The 19,522-nt window shown below is 42.8% G+C and overlaps 1 protein-coding gene across 1 annotated transcript in view; it reads left to right on the forward strand.

Moving 5' to 3' along the window:
- KIF5C (kinesin family member 5C) overlaps positions 1–19,522 on the forward strand; it is a 67,259-nt gene that overhangs the window by 21,679 nt on the left and 26,058 nt on the right. The window contains 10 exon segments of the mRNA XM_050339653.1: positions 2,984–3,057; positions 6,789–6,893; positions 9,453–9,501; positions 9,899–9,954; positions 10,824–10,911; positions 12,500–12,624; positions 13,724–13,828; positions 14,168–14,223; positions 14,225–14,314; positions 16,663–16,811. Of these exon segments, the coding sequence (XP_050195610.1) occupies positions 2,984–3,057; positions 6,789–6,893; positions 9,453–9,501; positions 9,899–9,954; positions 10,824–10,911; positions 12,500–12,624; positions 13,724–13,828; positions 14,168–14,223; positions 14,225–14,314; positions 16,663–16,811 (897 nt within the window).

The following is a 19,522-nucleotide window of genomic DNA, read 5'->3' on the forward strand; positions in this document are numbered from 1 at the left end:
ATAAAAAATTACCTCAGGGAGGGGTTTTGTCACCAAGAAGAAATAGGATCAGGGTTAAATAAACATCTTGATTAACAGGTTGAGGTTATTTCACATTCCAGGTGTGAGAAAGGAGGAGTTTTTGAGAGGAGGGGAAATAACTGTGCGTGACAGAGGTTGGTTTGTCCAAGGGACTCCCAAGGACAGAAGTGCCAGGGGTGGAATCACCACTGTTTTTTACTGAAAACCATGAAATAAAATACTAAAGAAATGAAATACTAACTACTAAATGATTAATAAATTAATAAATATTAAAATACAGAAATACATAGGATGTGGGGAAGTACCACTGGGATTGCATTTTTTACTAAAATACATTAAATAGGAATAATAAATAAAATACTGAATAAAATCCCCAAATAAATAAAGTATCAAATATGGATTAATAAATAAATAAATAATAAAATCCTGAAATAAATTAAGTACTAAAATAACACACTGGAGTGTGGGGAATCACCACTGGGGATTGCATTTTTGCCTAAAATACACTAAATAAAATAGTAAATAAAGTGATAAATACCATCTAATAGATAAATAATAAAGTACTAAAATGCACACTGGGGTGTGGGGAATCACCACTAGGATTCCAATTTTTACTAAACTACACTGAATTGAATTTATTATTTTACTGAAAAAAATAGTAAATAAAATACTAAAATAAAATACTGAATAAAATCCCCAAATAAATAAAATATCGAATACTGATTAATAAATGAATAATAAAATCCTAAAATAAATAAAATACTAACATAACGCATTGGGGTGTGGGGAATCACCACGGGGGATTGCATTTATTTATTTAATTTTTTGTACTAAAATATGAAAATATCCCTAAATCTGCAAGGGAACAATGGGGTGTGATTGCCACCACTTTTTGCCTTGTTTTCCACTACCAGAAAACAGCTTTTCCTCTTCCCAATCTCCCCAGCTGGGAACATCTGGGGAGATGTTTGTGTGGCCTGGGAGGAGGAGGAGGAGGAAATTGCTGGAACGATTTTTTTTGGGTGCTGGGGGAGCTTTGTTGACTGAGTGCCAGAACTGAGGAGGGGGAAGAAAGAAAAAAAAAGATAAATAATAGGGCTCCAAATTCGGTGGGGAAATGTTTATTTATTCCATCCCTCCTCAGCAAAAGGCACATCTGGCAGCAGCTCAGAGGCCTTGGTGGGGAGGGGAAATAAATTGGAAATTGTTGTGATATGGGGGGAGTTGGACCAGGAATTGAGCAGAAACCACCTTTTCTGCTGCTGAGGCCTCTGCCTTACTGAGCTGCACATGATGCAAAGGGCTGCTTTCTTACAGAATAAAGTGGTTTTTTTGCTAATTGGGAAGGGAATTATTTACCTGTGCTGCCTCAGCATGCACTGGTGCAAACTCTAAACAATCTCCTTGCATAACAGTTGATTAATCAGGTTATTTTCCCCCTTGGCCCCGTTCCTGTATGGAGTTGACTTGGTATCTTGGATCCACCTGGAGTTAATAACCCTTTTTTTCTTTCCTCTCCCTTTCTTTCTTTTAATCCAAACTAGTTTTTAAAATTTAACCAAATTTGGCACCAAGATGAAATAGTAGGAGTGGACTCGTATGGAGTACTAACACTAGATTTTTTTATCCATACAATTATTATTTCTGATTGCTTATTTTAAGTGTTATTTCCTCAAAGCAGAAATAAGCAGTGGCTCTATTTTTGTGAGCAGATGAGGATGCTGAATTCATCCAAAATGTTAATAGCAGGAATTATGGTCTCTAACTTTGTGGCTCTTCTAAAATTCAAGATCAGAAACATTTATAGGAATACTGTGGAATGCTCTGTGGGGATCTGTACAACTTCTGGTGTGCCTGTTCCCTTCAGCTCTCCAAAATACTTCTGCCACACTTCAACAATTATATTCTGTGTTTAATCAGAATATTTATTTTTAAGTGACTTCATTTCAATTTCGCCCTCAGTGTTGCTGTTCCTTTCTTTTAATCCATTTCTGTTCTTGGGAATAATTTTTTTCTTTTTTTTTTTTTTTTCTCTGATTTATCTTTTTTCATCTTTGTTCCTTCTTCATTCCTTTTATATTTTTCCAGCGTGTCATATTTAATTGTCCTTCCTGTCTGGAACACCTACATGGATACACAGGGAGATGCAAATTAAGATATTTTATGTGTGTGTTTATGTAAATACAACATAAATGCCATTATATTTAATAATAATTAACACAGTCGTGTGTATTTATTTACCATAAATACACACACACAGAGATATATTTATTTCCTGGAAGCCTCTTATTAGTAGAGATCCAGAGGGTGGGAAACACAACTACATTTTCCAGCCTTCCCAGATTTCTGAAAGCTCCTGTGGGCATTAAGCCCTTGCCAAGTTAAAAATGGATATTTTTATATCTAAAGGCAGTATAAAATTACTAATTCCTCCTTGAAAGGAGTGTTGTTTTCAATAAAGCAAATTCCTGCTCATCTGACTTCCCTCTTCCTTTGCTCTCCTGCTTTGCAGGCTTGGGAAGCTTGGAAATTAATGAGGCCATGAACTGCTGAGGGTGATACAGCAGGGGGAATATAATATGACATTTATAGGAAGAAATATGTGTGAATTTGTTTCATTTTCTCTCTGGTTTAACATGCAGGCAGTTCAGCTTTTCCTTGCCCATGTTACACAGATGTATGGGATGAGATGTAGGGTCCAGAGATTTGTTTTTTCCCTGGAAAAATGAGCATTCAGTAATCCTGTAATTCTCTCATTTAGATTTTAGTTTGATTTTTCTTTTTGTCCTAAAATTACCTTCAATATGTCATATTTTCCCCATTCCTTACTGCAAAAAAAAAAAAAAAAAACCATTTTCTAATTGAGCTTCAGCACTTTAAAGACTTAAGAAAGGCTGATAATTCAGCTTTAGGACTTCAGTGAGTTTGTTTTAATTGGTTTTTCTTCTTCTTCTTCTTGCAGATGTCCTGGAGGGCTACAATGGCACAATCTTTGCTTATGGCCAGACATCATCAGGAAAAACACACACTATGGAGGTACAGGGGGACAATGAAATCAGTGTGGGAGCAGCAGCAGCATTTTATGTACCAACCACCTGAACAGGGCACTCCTTTGGAAGGGATTTGGGAATGTTTGGCTTCTCCTGCCTTTAGTATTTTATTCAATGTGGAGGGTGGGTTTTTTTTAATAAGAGATATCTCCAGATATCCAAATAAACTAACAAACTGTGAGTAAAAAAAAAAAAAAACAAACATCCTACCAGCTCAAGGACTTGTATATTTTAAAGGGTTTCAGTGAGATTGGTTAAGCCACAAATGGAAACAGTAATGAGGGTCTGCAGAGTTCCCCTTTGCAGGCAGGATTATGAAAATTCCTGCCTTTTGGTTATTGGTTTTCTCATTTGCACTCCCCTTCTGGGAATACCCCCCTGGCATCCTGAAGCACAGATGGATGAGTTTGGAATTGCTGCTTTGGAGGAGGATATGAAATTATATGAAATTCTATGAAATTACACCAAATTAGAGCGAATTCCAGGGGCTGAACTCCTGTGCCTGTTCATTTTTTTTTTCTGCTGTGTGAAATGTGGAGGTTTTTTCCTCTGGTGTGGTTTGGTTGTTTTGGGGTTTTTTTTAACTGTTCAGGTAGAAAACATTTAGACATTTTCCAGTTTTGCTGCAAAAGGAGGATCATTCAAGCATTTTAATCCTTGCATGGGATTGTTCCTTCCCAGACTGGGTTGTCTCTTCTCGGAGCGTTCCAGCCAAGCCGTGAATTTTGCAGGTGGACAGCGAAGTTTGGCTGGGAGAGAGATGGAAAAAATGAGCTTTCCTTGGTTTAACCCCATCAGATGGGGGTTTTTTAACCTGAAGGTTAAAGGACAAAGGAAGCCACAGGGCCCTGGTGAAATTGCTCCGTTCCTGGAGGATGCAATAACTGGTCTAATTAAGCCTGTCCTTGGGAGGATGGGGGTTGGAAATCACTGGCTCAGCCCTCACAGATGGCACAATCCTGAGTAATCCACCAGCTCTGGATGTAATTAAATCAAAATGTCTGCAGGGCTCGAGCTGGTGCTTCCACATGGCACGGGGAAAGATCTCCTAAAGCCAATTTATATTCGGAATTACAAGCCGTGATAAAGAAAATGAGCGGAGAAAAAACGCCTGGTTTGCTTCTCTAATAAAGAGAAAGCTGTCATTTTAAAGTGGAATCAAGTCTACATTCAGCTTTAATCCCCCTCTTAGCCTAAAACATCCTCTTGTAAAGTTGCTAAAGTGTGTTGTGGAAGGGGGAAAAAAAAAAAAAAAATCAGCCTGAAGTTGAAGAAATGGTAAATCCTGTCGGTAAAGCCGCTATGGAGGATTTTCTGTGAAATGTGAAATACTTCATAGTGTTGGTGTTAAGCTTCAGGAGGATCTGGTGGTGTAATACAGCCAGGATGGGCTTTCTGACAGACACAGGTCTAAATAAAGCAGTTGCCACCTGTATAGCAGGAGAAACACCTGCTTAAAAAATCACGTTATTATTTTTTTTTTTTTTTTACCCATAGGATTAAATTGATGGGCTTTGCCTTCCTAGGAGAGTTTTCAGTGCTCGGACCCCATAAACTGGAGTTACTGATGTCAACATCCTGAACTGGAACAGCTCTGTCTCCAATGTTGCACTTCACCTGCTGTGTTTAAATGAGGGAATTAATGTTCTGGTTACAATCAGAGGGCTTTTTAACGAGCACAGAACTCTCTGTCCAGGGGATTTGGTGGAGTTTCCTAATTCAGTGTCGGCTTTGCAGCAGCTCCAAACTCTTCCCAAGGCGACAGCTACACCCGTGAGAGTTATCTGTGGTTCCTTTCTATTTTCATTCCAGATTTCCAGGGAATATCCTGCCTTTTCCTTGCTCTTCCTTTCCAGGTTGTCTCTTCTAGTGGAAGGTGCCCCTGCCCATAGCAGGGGATTAGAACTAGATGGTCTTGAGGGTCCCTCCCAACCCAAACCAGTGGCTGAGGACACAAATTGGTTCTGGAGCTGCCTCTGTTGCTGCAGGAACTGGGAATTTTGCTGTACTTGGTAGTGTAGAGACACAGCTTTGGCTGGATTTGTGTGCCCTGAAGAAATAGCAAACAAATCTCTGTTTATCCTGGTTTAGGAGAAGCTCCTTTCCCCTCTTTGGGAAAAGCTTTCCAAGGACTTTTTCCTGGGAGGAAGGATGGATAGCGTGAAAATGGTGCTGCAGTCACTGTGTGATGCAGCAAAGTGCTGTGCCTTTGCACACAAAAGGTTTTCCTCTTCATCCAGGATTCTCTTTGTTTAACCACCCTCTTTTTCATTCTCATAGTCTGGAATAAAATGGTGTCTCCTTTGGGAAGGGTTTTTTTTTAAGTTTTTGAGCAGCCTGATAAGATCCTGGTTACGGTGCTTCAGCTGCAGAAGAAATCTATAGATATTATTTGTATAATATAAATAAAACATTCACAGTTCAGGCACAGCTGAGTGCTGCTTTATGGGGAGGGCAGTCAGCAAGGCAACTGATTTATGGCTGTTCCCTCTTTTTCTCCCTCAAGATGTTTATGTAATTGGAGGGCAGAAACCCCAGTAAACTGCTTTAAACACAGGCTGTGAGCTGGAGGGAGAGGCTGTGTCAGTTCTTTGTGTTGAATTGCCTTCCCCCTGGGTCGATGCTGAGAAGTTGACTGTCACTTCACCAGCTCTGGATAAATGAGGCAGTGCCTAAAAAGCCTGTATTTGAGTATGCTAATAATAAAGGCTGGGAAAACTGGGCAAACAGGTCAGTGTGACCCACTAGTCATTCACAAACACACGTGGTGCCGAAAAACACGTGTGTATAATTTTCTTTCTATTTTGCTAAAAAAAAATGTGGGTGTTTAATAATTAGGAATTGTGTGGTTGCCCTCTGTATTTAAAAAAATATTATCATTCCCCACCACTGTTTGGAGTAAGATGGGTTTTTCGTGGTGGTCTGGGCAGCATTAATTGGCCAAAAATACATTCCAGAGGTGTATCAGGGGTTCTAGACACTGTGTTCTGATGGAGTCTGTGACTACTGACTTGTTAATGCATATTTAAACGGTTTCATAAAAGATTTAGAAATAACAACACAGTCCAGGCTGTTGTCAGAAAAGGGGTTTATTTCAGATTGATATTTCTATTCCATTTCCAGTGGTGTTAGCTCTCCTCTACGTGCCTGGCTTAGGGGAAAAATAAAAAAAAAGAGCCATGCAAGTGCTGTGCAGCCAGGGAAATCGTTGGGATTAGTTAATATTCATTTCTTGAAAGAATGGAGGAAGGTAGTTGTGCAAATTAATATGGAAAGCAGGAGTGTTTGTGAGGCACAGATCTCTGGCAATAGGCCCAAGCGAGCTCAAATCAGAATATATTATTGTAATCCTCCAATCCCCACAACCCAGATGTTCCTTCAGCTCCCTGGCATAGTGGGGGGAAGAGAAACAGGATTGTTTCGTGCTCCTTGCTGCTGCCCTGTTCCCAAACACCTGGGTTTTAACCGGGCTGTGATTTGTTCGTGTCTGTTCCTCTCCTTGGTCGGAGAGCGACGGTGCAGCAGGAGCTGCCAGAACAAATTGGTGCTCCGTGGGGTGAGGAATTCCAGTGTTTCTGTGCCCTGCCACCCTCCCCAGAGCAGCACACATCCACAGGGAACCTCTGGAAGAGGGCAGGTTTGGGCAGAGCTCTCTCCCCGCTCCCGTTCCCGAGGGAGGGTTTTCCCGAATTCACGGCTTCGGTTTTGTGTCCGCAGGGCAAACTGCACGACCCCCAGCTCATGGGAATCATTCCAAGGATTGCACATGACATCTTTGATCACATCTACTCCATGGATGAGAACCTGGAGTTCCACATAAAGGTAAATGTGGAGCGACACGTTACGTAACGGGACGGACGGAAGTCGGGGCCAGCTGGGGAATCAGCCCTTGGGGTTTTTTGGGATTTTTCCTCCCTCCCTCAAAAATCACTGATGTTACTGAGGGTATTTCCTAGAAATAACCTAACCCAGCTGCTGGTTGTTGATGGAATTTCTTCTTGAGTGCTTTTCCAGCTCAAGTTTCCTGGGAAAACCAGCCACCCCTGGCAGAAAACACTGATTTGGCTGCAGCTTCTCCAAAGGCTGGAGCTCAGCCCCACCAGTAAAGGCCATAAATACCATCAGGGACATTTGTGGGAATGCTGACACGTCCCTGTCTTGAGGGGAAGGGTCTTCCACAGTATTTGGGGCTGAAATGGGGGAGAGATGGCTTTGGGCCATTCAGGGGAGGATGTTTAGAAGTAATTTTTAGCTCAAAAGCTGATTTAGTGGGCTCTTTGTGATGGTGCTCTGGGGCTCAGTTTGAACACCCATGTTTTTCCCCGTCCCTGTCTCGATCCCAGCCATCTGATCTCTCAGATTTATTTGAGTGACCTTTAATTCCCACTGTTCATCCAGTTCTCCTGGGGAGCTCTCAGCCATGGGGGGCATTGCTCCATCTGGCAGAGTCGGGGTCAGGCTGCAGCTTGTTTCCATCAGTAAAATTACCCAGTGGATTGCAGGAAAAATGGGTTCTATGTGTCACTCCCCGAAAAAAGAACCCCACACAAAGCACACCTAGATGGTTTTGGTGAAGTTCAGTAGCTGAGCAGAGGTAGAGTGTGAAGGGACAGTCCCTTCTCCTTCCATGAGGGATGCTCCCTGAGAATGGAGCTCCCTGAGAATGGAGCTCTCTGTCCTTCCTGTGCCTAAAAGTTAAGTGACTTTTTAGCTCTGCTTGCATTAAAGCACCTGAAGCACTTCTGGGGAATAAATATATATATTTATTTTAATAATCTGGTACCTCTGAACCAGCTGCTGCTCTTCTGGGAGGACTCAGCACTGAGAACCTTCTTGGCAGGGCCTGTTTGTGGGGAGCTCACGAAGTACAGACAGTGGGTAGAAAGTACAAATAAATCATTAAACACTTTAACAGGCCTTAAACCATAAAATACTGAGCTCTTTAAGAAGAGACACCTCTGAATTGTCACACAAATGGCTTCCACAGGAGTGACTTCCACTGGTTTTGTTCCCTTCTCTGCAAAGCTTTTCCCACGTGATCCCAGCAGATGGAGACCCCGAGATGTAGTAAATTCCTGCCCCAGCAGAAGACAGCACTTTATAAATCATCTTCTGCCAGCACAGGATTGTTTCAGTGCTTTCCCATCAGAGCTGACATCCCTGAATATCTTAACAGAAAAGCTGCCTAAATAGCAGGGAGTGAGTGAGTGATTGTACAAGGAGCTGTCAGGGAGAGAAATGCCTGTTCTGTCATCAGGAGCCAGGATTTAACCAAGCTGTCACACTCCTTTAATAACTGAGCCAACACTGAAAATTAATATCTTTTTTTTTTTTCTTCTCCCCCTCTTCAATTCAGATCCATTTAGAGCAGGGAGGTGTCTCTGTGTTGGTCCCCAGCAGAGTGTTAAGAGGATGATACAAAGCACTTGATTTAAGTCTGGCTTAGCTGGAATGAGCTGGGCCAGAGCAGGGCTTTAGGTGGGGCACAGGGGGAGAAAAGGCACAAAAGCAACATATGTCTGTGTTTAACAGCAGCTGTCACTCAGGAAGATCAACTCACCCCTATAAAAACCCCAGATAATTTGTTTTTCAGGTGAGACTTTACCAGATAGCAGGTTTACTGATACCTAGAGTGTAACCATCTAGTATTCTAGTTAAATATTCCTGGATAAAGCTTATTTAGGGAATGGTTAGACCCCATTCCTCTAACTCTGTTTACCTCTGCAGGTCAAATACCCTTTTATTAAGAGACTCATTCATTCATTTTCCTTCTTTTTTTTTTCCTTAGGGCAGTTGTGTCTCTTTGTTAGAGAACAGCTGATTTTCAGTTTCTTCCTAATTCATGACAGAATCCTGGGTTTAAATTAAAACCTTAATTTTATATAGATTGCTTAAGCCTTCATTGAAACGTTTAATTTAATATAAATATTGTTTAGGCTTATGGAAGTTTTATGTCAAAGGTGCTTTCTGCTTTTGTGGGGGTCATTATCAATTTACCTTTTACTGCTCTCAAACCTGACCCTTCTCCTGAGCCACCTGCACTGATATGAAAGCATGAAAATAGGAATTGATTGATTCTGCTCAGTATTTTTGTCAGTTTTGCCTGTGTTGAAAAATGAATTAAAGGAGATATAAGATTTTCCTGAAAGGCTTTTTTTTTGGGGGGGGGGTGTAATTTCCTGATGAATCATTGATAAATGGAGAAGGATCAATGACTTGTAAATCATTCAAGATCCAAGGAAGTTCCCAAGGAAGATGTAATGCAAACTGTGTGGGAGCTGGGGCTTATTTTAGTTTGGTGCTTTGACAGAGATGGAAACACAGAGAGATTTTTTTAAATCACCAACAACCTTTTAAATCTGTTTATGATTATTTGATCAGGTTTCCTACTTTGAGATATATTTGGACAAAATAAGGGACCTCCTGGATGGTGAGTTCTGCGTTTCTGCCGTGCCTTGTGCTCGAGGGGAAACAGTTACTTTATTTGGGAGGGAATTAAATTTAAACTGTGTGACTGGCTGTGAGAAGGCGAATTTTGCAGTTTGAATCATCTGATCTGTCTCCTGTGCACCTGCCTCTGCAGTGCTCCAGAGCTCTGGCTGGGAATCAGCGAGCACAGAGACCTCAAGGCAGGGCTGAGCCTCTCTGGCAATTCCTGTCCTTAAAGTAAAACTGTGCTTTAAAAACGTGGAGAGCTCCTTCCTCGCTTTGCTGCTGTGAAGGGAAGTGTTACAAATTTAATACAGTCAAAATGTGCCTGTCAGGACTGCAGTTTACACTTTATTACCTGTGCAATATTCCCTAATCACCTCCATCCTTGTTTCCAGTGTCAAAGACAAACCTCGCTGTCCATGAAGATAAAAACAGAGTCCCATATGTTAAGGTAAAGGGATAATTTAATCCTCAAGTTTCTCCTTCTTTTTTCACATATTGCATCTGTTTCCCCATTTCCATTTCCATCCCCCTGAAATGATTCAGCTCAGGTTGTATTGGTTCCTGGATTGAAAGAGTTTCCTGAAATATTAATGGGCTTTGAGTCGTGTTTGTTTTATTTTCCCGACTTTTGAACGTTTCCATTTTGTTGCTATGGTGTTAAATTTTAAGTATTCTTGTTCTCCTTTCATGTCAGATATGAAAGAGGAACAACCTGAAGAATTTTGTTCTTTAACGTTTTCTTGCACAGGTGCTTTAATCCTGCAATACTTTAGAAGGGATTGGTGGGGTTAGGAATCAGTTTTTTAAATTTCTGGGCCCTCACTTAAATGTGATATATTTGTTATGGGCATATGTGAGCCTTGATAATACACATATAATAATTTTCTGTTTATTCTCAGCCTGGGGAGCAAAAAAAAAATAAATATAATAATGTATTCAGTAATATTGCATTAAGACAGAGAACAAGGACTTTGCATCTTGTAGTTTGAGAGAGAAAAAGATTAATTTGGGGTACCTAATCCAACCCAAATTAATAACAGGAATAGGTGTTGTGTGTCTTCTACACAGAGGAGATTTCCTGCTGCATGTTTGGGTTTGGCTGAGTCTTTAATCTTGTAAAAAGCAGTTTCCTCCCAAGTTTACCCCCTGGACTCCTGAAAGTCACACAAAGGCAGGTTCTGATCCATTGCCTCGCTAACGAGCCTGGTGGATGAGGATGGTTCTCCTAATTATTTTCCTTCATTAGTGCTAAATACACCTCCTGAAGGGCTTTTGCAGCACCAGGAATGTCTCTGATTCCCGCTTGCCTCTTCCTAGGGCTGCACAGAAAGATTTGTGTCCAGCCCTGAGGAAGTTCTGGATGTCATCGACGAAGGGAAGGCCAACCGGCACGTGGCCGTGACAAGTGAGTGTTCCCTGGAGCTCCCCTGGCTCCAGGCTTTGGGTGGCTGTACCTCCTAGGGAGGTGTTGATCCTTCACAAAGCACTCTGAGTCGCTCACAAGAACAAATCACAGCGCTTTAAAATTAACAAACTGCGCTTTCGGTGCCGTTTCGCTGCGCGCAGAGACCTCGAGTGGCTCTCAGCTCTGAGCCCCCTGGATTTAACTCCAGTGGCTCTGTGTTGCTCCATGAGACATCTCACCGTGGATTGTTGCACAGAATGAAGGTGTTGGGGAATGATGAGGAACTAAAATGATGTATTTACATTATTTCTCTTTGTGCTGCAAGGCCAGAACTGGGGGCGAGTCGCTGGTCCGGCAGCAGCCAAGGAGCTCAGAGCAGTTTTCAGCCTCTGCCTGTTTATCTCCTGCTCTGACTGGAGCTCCAGGGATGGCAAAGCAAACAAATCTTCCTGAGTTAAACCCCATCATAATCCCCTTGGCCTGTGCCAAACTTGCTGGCATGACAGGGATGAAAGGGCCTGTCCCCCAGTTTGTACTGGGAGATGTCTTTGATCCGGCAGTGAACTTGGCAGAGCCTCACTTTATAACTCCAGCCTTGGTGGTGGGGGGGTATTTTGGGTATATTTTTGGGGGTTTTGTGCTTTTTTTTTTTTTTAATTTAGTTTAATTTAATTTATTTTGATGCCCTGGGTAACTCCTTTCTCTTCCACGTCTCTACCTTCTTTCTATGAGAAATACTATATTGCTTCATCTTTCCCGTGCCTTTCCCCTCATGCTGATAGAAATTCATCCTCTTTCTTCTGATTGGCATTTCCTCCCATTATTTCTGCTATTTTCTTCAACAAAAAAAATACCCAAATACACCTTTTTTTTTTTTTTTTCTGGGATATTACCTGTTGCTTTTGGTGCACTTGGAAAAGTTCTGCCAAAGGCTGACAGACAGTGAATTTTGCCTGGACTGAAATGGAAAGGAGAAAACTGGGAAGTGTCACTGAAAAAATAAAACAAAACAAAACACCAAAGAGTTTGGAGATGGAGGAGAAAAAGGGAATTCAAATCAATATGAACCTTGATGGGAATGGGGGAAAGGTGGAGGTGGGTTTATGGGAACAGAGAAAATAGAGAGAAAATGATTTACTGGTTCTTAATATTTTCTTATTTTGCTACTTTATGAAACTTAAAGCATAACATAGTTACAACCAAACTTGTACTAAGTGGAAGCTGAAACTGTAGCTGCCTGTGTTTCACCCCTGACCTGGGTGAAGAAGGATTTTTAACTATGTAAGCAATAGAAATCATTCTGAAATTTGAATTTAAATGGTGTGGGTTTAATGAAAACTTTTGCTAAACGTTGGGAGACCTCACACCATTGCACCAAGACCTGCCCAGCTTCTTTTTATTGCAATTATTATGATTATTTTGGTCGTGCTGGGAGAGAGTGGGAGCGTGTTTTGTAGCCCATGAGCTTTATTTACAGCTCCTGAAGGGTCTGGGCTCTCCTTTGGATTTGGTGGCCACAGCCCAGCTGTGATGAGACACCATCCCTTGTCAGGTTTTAAAGCCATCTAAACCAAGCCTGTGATTGCAGATATGAATGAACACAGCTCCAGGAGCCACAGCATCTTCCTCATCAACATTAAACAAGAGAACGTGGAAACAGAGAAGAAACTCAGTGGGAAGCTCTACCTGGTGGACTTGGCTGGAAGTGAGAAGGTGAGTTTTCCTTTTCCCTGATCTCCTGAAGGATCCTGGTGGGATCAGTGCAAACTGAGGGAGATTTTACAGAAAAACTACCCTTAGGTGATCATCAGTAAGGTTATTTTTACTTGCTGGAGAAAAGGGACAAATCTGAACTGTTGGGGTGAAATTCAACCCCCCAAAATCTGCAATCACTTACAGTGGAGGGGGTTGAACCAGTGTGTGCTTATCCATAATTTACACTGAGTTATAGAAAAAAGAAATGTAATTTTTATTGGACAGCTATTTTAGCTTGCTTATATTCAAACATACCCTGTTTCTAGATTTTCTGTAATTATTGCACAGATTACATTGAAGTACCAGCAGTTAACACAGTTAACAATGTCTCTCTTGATTGTGGTGACTATTTCTGCTTTCCAGTAGAGAAAAATAATAACCAGAAAAAAAAACTTTATGTATTTACCAAAAGAGTGATGGTCTAGAACAGTATTACAGTGCAAAAAATACTTCCCAGTTCCCATTCTAACGTGTTCTGGAGTGCTCAGAACTGGTTTTAGTGGTGTTCTCAGGTTGCTTGCTGGGACACACTAATTTGGTAACCCATTGGTACAATGCAGGAGTTAATAATGTCGATGTCTGTGATTGCATATATTATTACATGTTAAATTAAAAGCTCTTTGTGGTGTTTACAAAATGAGGGCCTAGTCAGGCGCTGCACTTCTCTGAAGAAATTAACTTTTTTGGGTCACCACGTTAGGATGTTGTACAGAAAACCTGAAGTAAGGGTTTCCTTGGTGGGTTATCTTCTTAAAAAATACAACTATTCTTCTGTCTTGTAGCATTTTCAGAGGAAAGCACAGATACTCTAGTTTTAATTAGAGAAAAAAATACGGCTTTATTCTACATTTCTGTGCCTTTTCTCCTGAACAAAAAGAAGGGCCAACTTGCTCTCAGAGGTGGAATTTTTACAGGCCTCCTAACAAAGAAGTCCGTATAAAATTCTCCTCCTTCGTGCTGGGGCCAAGCTTGGCTGGTTTTAATTCCAGGAGCATCTTCAGGTGTTGCACTGCGTGCCCTGGTGGCTGGGCCTGACTGTTCCTGCTCTCTTTGGTAGGTCAGCAAAACTGGAGCGGAGGGAGCTGTTCTGGATGAAGCTAAAAATATCAATAAGTCTCTGTCTGCTCTAGGCAATGTGATATCTGCCTTGGCAGAAGGAACTGTAAGTAATCCTGTTCTGTGTTGTTGGAGAATGGCTTTTTATTTATCTGTTTCTTTGCCGTCCACGTGAAGGCAAAAAACCGCGAGCTAACGTTTCGATTCGGAGGGAAGAAAACATTTGGCTTTCCAGCCCCAAACCGGCGACACTCGCGCTGCTCTGCCCGAGATAAGAAACCTAATTCTCGGTGATTTCACCTGGGTGGTTATCCAATCTCAGCACAATCAAAACAACCACTCCTCAGAACCCCGTGCCTCGGATCTGTTACATCTGCCACCGTCGTTGCGGCGTCCCCGCTCGAAGCGAAATTGTTCTTGTCTCTCGCTCTTGTGTTTCGATCAGAAAACCCACGTTCCGTATCGAGACAGCAAGATGACCCGAATCCTCCAGGATTCCCTGGGGGAACTGCAGAACCACCATTGTCATCTGCTGCTCTCCCTCGGTGTTCAACGAGGCCGAGACCAAGTCCACGCTGATGTTCGGGCAGCGGTGAGTCCTGCTGGGAGTGGTTGGTGACGCTCCCCCGGGCTCTCCCACGTGTCCCTGGTGCTGAGGGGGAGCGGGGCAAGGAGGCAGTAAATGCTTTCTGGATTTGCTCAGAAATAGGACTGGAAAACTTGAGAGAACTGTCCCTTCATTCCCCAGCGGCGCCAGAAAAATAAATGTTAATGTTGGCTAGCAGCTGCTCCGCTTAAAAGCCCTGGTAGATTTCCCTGCAAAGGGTTATCACAGTGCTTTGAAATTTTCTGGGGAAGGTAATGGCACTGGGCAGTTTTCCCTTGGATAACCCAGTGGAAAATGTTCCCTTTTGCTTTATGTGATGCTGCCCTCGGTGCTTTTAGGAGGTGTCTTCTCCCTGAGTGGCACCTCAGGGATCGTCGTTACAGCTCTAAAAAATATCTTGAGAGCGTTAAGGAAGTTGAAGAAGGTGGGGTCTGTGTAACCCTGACAGCTTGGATGGATTACCAGGGTGGCTCATGGACATGCTGGTGTTTGAAGGGTCTTAACAAGTCCTCAGAAACAAGCAAGGATAAGATAAAAATGTGGATGCACCCAGGAAGAAAATTTCTCCCCCACATGTGTTCATTGCCAGTAATCATATGGGAGTACATTTGGAAAGTTTGCAGAAATGAGGTCAGGCTCATTATGTAATTACTACTCTTGTGGTAATTGAGGAGAACTCGGATACTTTGGAAAATTACTCATTTTGATTTATTTGTGTAATAGCAGAAAGGAAAAATCCTAGCAGGTTAGGATTGCTTGAAGTAGAATTTAACAGTCTGGAGGCTGCAATGAAATGTGTCTTTGTCTGAAAATTGGTTTGTTTTCCACCATCTGTAATTCTGGGGCTACAAAAGGAGGCAGGGACCATTAACTCAATCAGGTTTAGAGCTGCCATGTGGTTTTATTTCACCATTTTATGATGAGTAAGAAGTTACTGGAGATACAAGCTTCTACTTCCCATATCTACGTGTGCCACAGAATATTTAAATAAACACAATAATTAACACAGTATTTAAATTAAAGGCATTAACAACTTAGAAGCCCAGCTTCCCTGTCGGATTCCAGTTTACCTTCCTCTTGGTTTCATTTCTCCTTCCAATATCCAGTAAAATTTGCCTTCCTATTGGGGGGCAAAAGAGTTTTCAAATCCACTTCTCACATTCCTGACTGGAATTTTAATTTTAATTGCCAGTAAGCACTTCACCCACCATTAGGATAAACTTTATGGTGTGATTGGTTTTTTTTTTCCTCAATGCAGTCAAATGAGTGGAAACTGGAGCCCTGCTTTTAGCAGACTGTGTAAACCCTGGCCATTAGGAGTTATTTTAAAAGCACTGGGTTCCTTTAAGATATTTTTTTGAGGTAACAAAACTTCCTGCAAAGCACTGGAGCTTTGCAGACTGGTGGGAGGTTTGCCTGTTGTTCCATTGCTTATCTTCTGTTTTATCCAGTAACACTGGAGTCCTTTGAAGGGACTGTGAGCAGGGAAGGGCAAAGATCTGAAGCTTTCTTAATTCACAGTGATTTGTTTGGTTTTTCTTTCTCAGTGTGGCTCTGCTGGGGTGGGTGCTGTGCCTTGTTTTCTGCTTGCTCTGCGTGTCCTGTCGTAGCTGTTGGGGTTGGGTTGGAGCTGAGAGCCTGCACAGTAACAAAGAGCTGCTGGCTGTTGGTAGAAGGGTTTAAATTTTGAGGATGTTTTTGCCTAGAGAGGCAGTAAATCAGGAGTGAATCATGAGCCAGTGAACTCCAGTGGCACAGGCAAGAGTTCAGCCTCCCTCCCTCAGCCCTGGAGTGACCCTGGTACCCGGTGGTGACCCCGATTCTCCTCCCTCCCTTCCTTCCACCCGCAAAATTGCGTTTGTTTGGCTTTCAAGAAGGATCAATTTCCCTCACTGGGCTGACACCCTTCGTGCTGAGGTGTTGGGGACAGGGCTGAGTTGGGTTGGTGGAGCTGAAGGGGTGGCTGTGACGAGACTGGGACAGCCCGTGGTGAGATGCTGTGGTGGGTCCCAGGCCAGGAGAAGCTGTGAGGTGACAGCTCACCCAGCACAGCAGGAACGGCAGGGCTTGGCTTTGTCCTTAATCCAAGCACACATTCCAGAGCTTCTCATTCTCACAGAATCCTGGAATTTACTTGTGTTGGAAGGGACCTTAAAACCCATCCCATCAGGGACACCTTCCACTAGCCCAGGTTGCTCCAAGCCCTGTCCTTGGACACTTCCAGAGATCCAGGGGCAGCCACAGCTTCTCTGGGAGTCTCCCTTTGTGTTATGGGCAAACTTTGCTCTGAGATAAAAGCCAGACCACAGCTGACCCCGGGTTTCACTGGGCAGAGCCAAGACCATCAAGAACACGGTGTCCGTGAACCTGGAGCTGACGGCCGAGGAGTGGAAGAAGAAGTACGAGAAGGAGAAGGACAAAAACAAGAGCCTGAAGAACGTTATCCAGCACCTAGAGCTGGAACTGAACAGGTGGAGGAACGGTACGTGCCGGGAATCGGGAATGGGGGGCGCTCTTTGTGGTTTTTAAGGTGCAAATGTTTAAATCTTGCCTCGAGTCACTAATTCAGAGCTCAGTTGTAGCTCAGGCTTCAGAACAGGAACTGAGAAGGTGAAGGAAGAAAAGCCAGGGAAACCAGCAGCAGCTGTTTACAGAAGGAACCATTTGAATTCCCAAATTAGTTTGATGTCAGGCGTAGAGAACACAGGGAGGCATCGCTAATTTTAATAGTGTTAATAATATTAAGAAAGAAAAAGAAATATGGCATTTTTTGCTCTTTTTTTGGAAAGAATTCTGCTCCTCAGGCACGAGAATCACTTCCACTGTGCTTTAAGGTAACTGGACCTTGGGGTTTTTCTGTAGTTGAATTTAACACTGGAATAATTAGTCCTTTGGTACAAAGATTGGGAGTGTCTTCTGGCTGGAAGAATCACCACTTGTCTCCTTCTGTGGCTTTTAAGTGAAGTTTGTGCTGAGAGCAGCCAATTTTCTGTTTAGAAACACAAGAAATTGCTGTTCAGGCAGGTTGTAAGATCAAGTGTAGGATGGTAGAGAAAGAATTTTTTTTATGCACCTTTTATTTCATCTGGAATGTTGAAAAACCAAAACCTTCCTTACTTAAAATTTTTTATTTCACATTTTAAAAAAATCAAACCCCAAGCCAACAAATAACCCCCCAACCCAGAGAAACCAGCCCTGCATCCCTCCTGAAATCTCAACAGACCTCTGAATAAATAAAATACTGCTGCTTTGGAGCAATTTTTATTTTTTAAAGTGCTTGTCATCCAGGTCCTGTGTGTCAGTGTGCAAGCCAGAAGCCTCTAAAGCCAGAACAAATTTGTGATTTAATTATAAATCCCCCTCTGCCATCTGGGTTTGAACATTCTGAACATCCTGGGTGCCTGGAAGATAACACCTGACCTTTTGAGGGCAGGGAAATTGCTTCCCTCTCTCATCTCCCCGTGCAGTTTCCTCGCCTTTCAGATGAGATGGTTACCTCGTGGCTGTGCTCCCTGCCTTCCTCTGGAGGCTCCAGCCCAGGGAATATTCCCCTTATCAGCACAGTGCCATTGCTGTGGAGATGTGGGGCTGCTCTTGGCAGTGCTGGGATTTACACCCTGCTTGTTCTCCCTCCTTCGACCCTGCTTTGCTAAATGTGACCACTTTAATTTCCTCCCCATCCCAGAAACTCTTTTTTTTATTTTTTTTCCCCCAGAAATCCTTTCTCTGTGCTGTGGAAACAAGCCTGTCTCTGCTGTTTTGTCTAAATCCTCCCCCTCCTCATCCCCCCTCCCATCAGTCCTGCTGTTCTCATCAGTGTTACCCAGCAATACATTCAAAATGCTATTGATTTCTTGTCTGACCTTCTGCAATCCCATCCTCTGGAAGGATCCACTGGCAGAGGAGCCTCTTCACAAAGGAGAGTTTCACAGGGGTTGCATCTTGGATAATATTCCACTGGCGCGGTTTATTCCAGAAATTAAGAAGATATTATACAAAATAAATAGGTATTATACAAAATAAATAGGTATTATGCAATATAAAATGGTAGCAGGAAATGGGTGTGCCCAGTTCTCACTGCAGCTGCATTTCAGCAGCCAGGTCTGTGTTTTTACAGGTAGGACATTGTTGTCCAATGAATGGAAAATTTAAACATTCCTTCTGGGAGGCTCCTGATGGATTCTCCACAGCCTGAGGAGCATTGCCCTGTGCACAAACCTTCCCTGCTCTGCTCCAGTGAAATCCAGCAATGAAAAATCAATTTACATTTCCCTCAGTAATGACAGAGAATATCACCAAGCCTTTAGAAACAGGGGAAAAAAAATACTTTAAGTGATGGAGGTGACAGTGCTTGATTTCAAATCACATTTTTTTCACGCTTTAAGCTTGAAAAAAAAATTATTTCCCCTGTTAGTTGGTCTTGCTCTTTCATGCCCTGTGTTGTTTCACTTTGGGGCCTGAATCAGCCTGTCTGGGGTTTGATGTATTTGTCCTGTTTCCTTGTTTCCCTGCCAGTAAGATAAAACAAAGCATTCTGGCAAGAGGAATGGCTGGTGAAGCTTTGTGGGGCTGAAATATTGTAGCTTTTTGTGGAAAAGGGGGAAAAAAAAATAACCCTGTTTGTGGTGAAGGGTTGGCTGTAACCTTGCCACACCCTGAGCAGTGTGTGCAGCACTCAGGGGCTCAGAGTTTCCCAGCAGACTGGGATGGGAGCAGATTGAATTCCTGTCTCTCCCCACTGAGCTGCAGCAGGGTCGGAGTTGTGATGCACCACCATCACTGAGGGAAATATTCCTTGGGGACAATGACTCGGAAGGAAAATGGGCCTGGTATGCACAGGCAACAGCTGAAAGTTGGTGTTTGGGCTTTAATTTACGTGGCAGAAGGTGAATGTTGCTTTAAACACACCTGCCCTGCTGTTGTCCTGGGAGGGAGGGTCGATAACACAGCTGGGAATCTGAACAGAAAGAGAGATTTAATTGCCAACAGTCTTTGGGAAGTCAGGGCTTTTTCCTCCTCATTTCCACCTCTGGTAAACCATGGAGTTAATCCCACCTGTCCAGGGCTTGAGGGAAAGCAGAGCCAGGAGCTCAAGTGTTTTTGATGGCAGCTGCTCAACCTGTTGCTCCGTTTTCGTGGGATCGTAAGGTTGGAAAAGACCTCCATGGTCGTGGTGATGCAGGTTTGTGTTTC

This window comes from Myiozetetes cayanensis, unplaced genomic scaffold (genome assembly GCF_022539395.1).
Source record: "Myiozetetes cayanensis isolate MyiCay16 unplaced genomic scaffold, myiCay2020 scf9, whole genome shotgun sequence".
NCBI classification, from domain to species: Eukaryota; Metazoa; Chordata; class Aves; order Passeriformes; family Tyrannidae; genus Myiozetetes; species Myiozetetes cayanensis.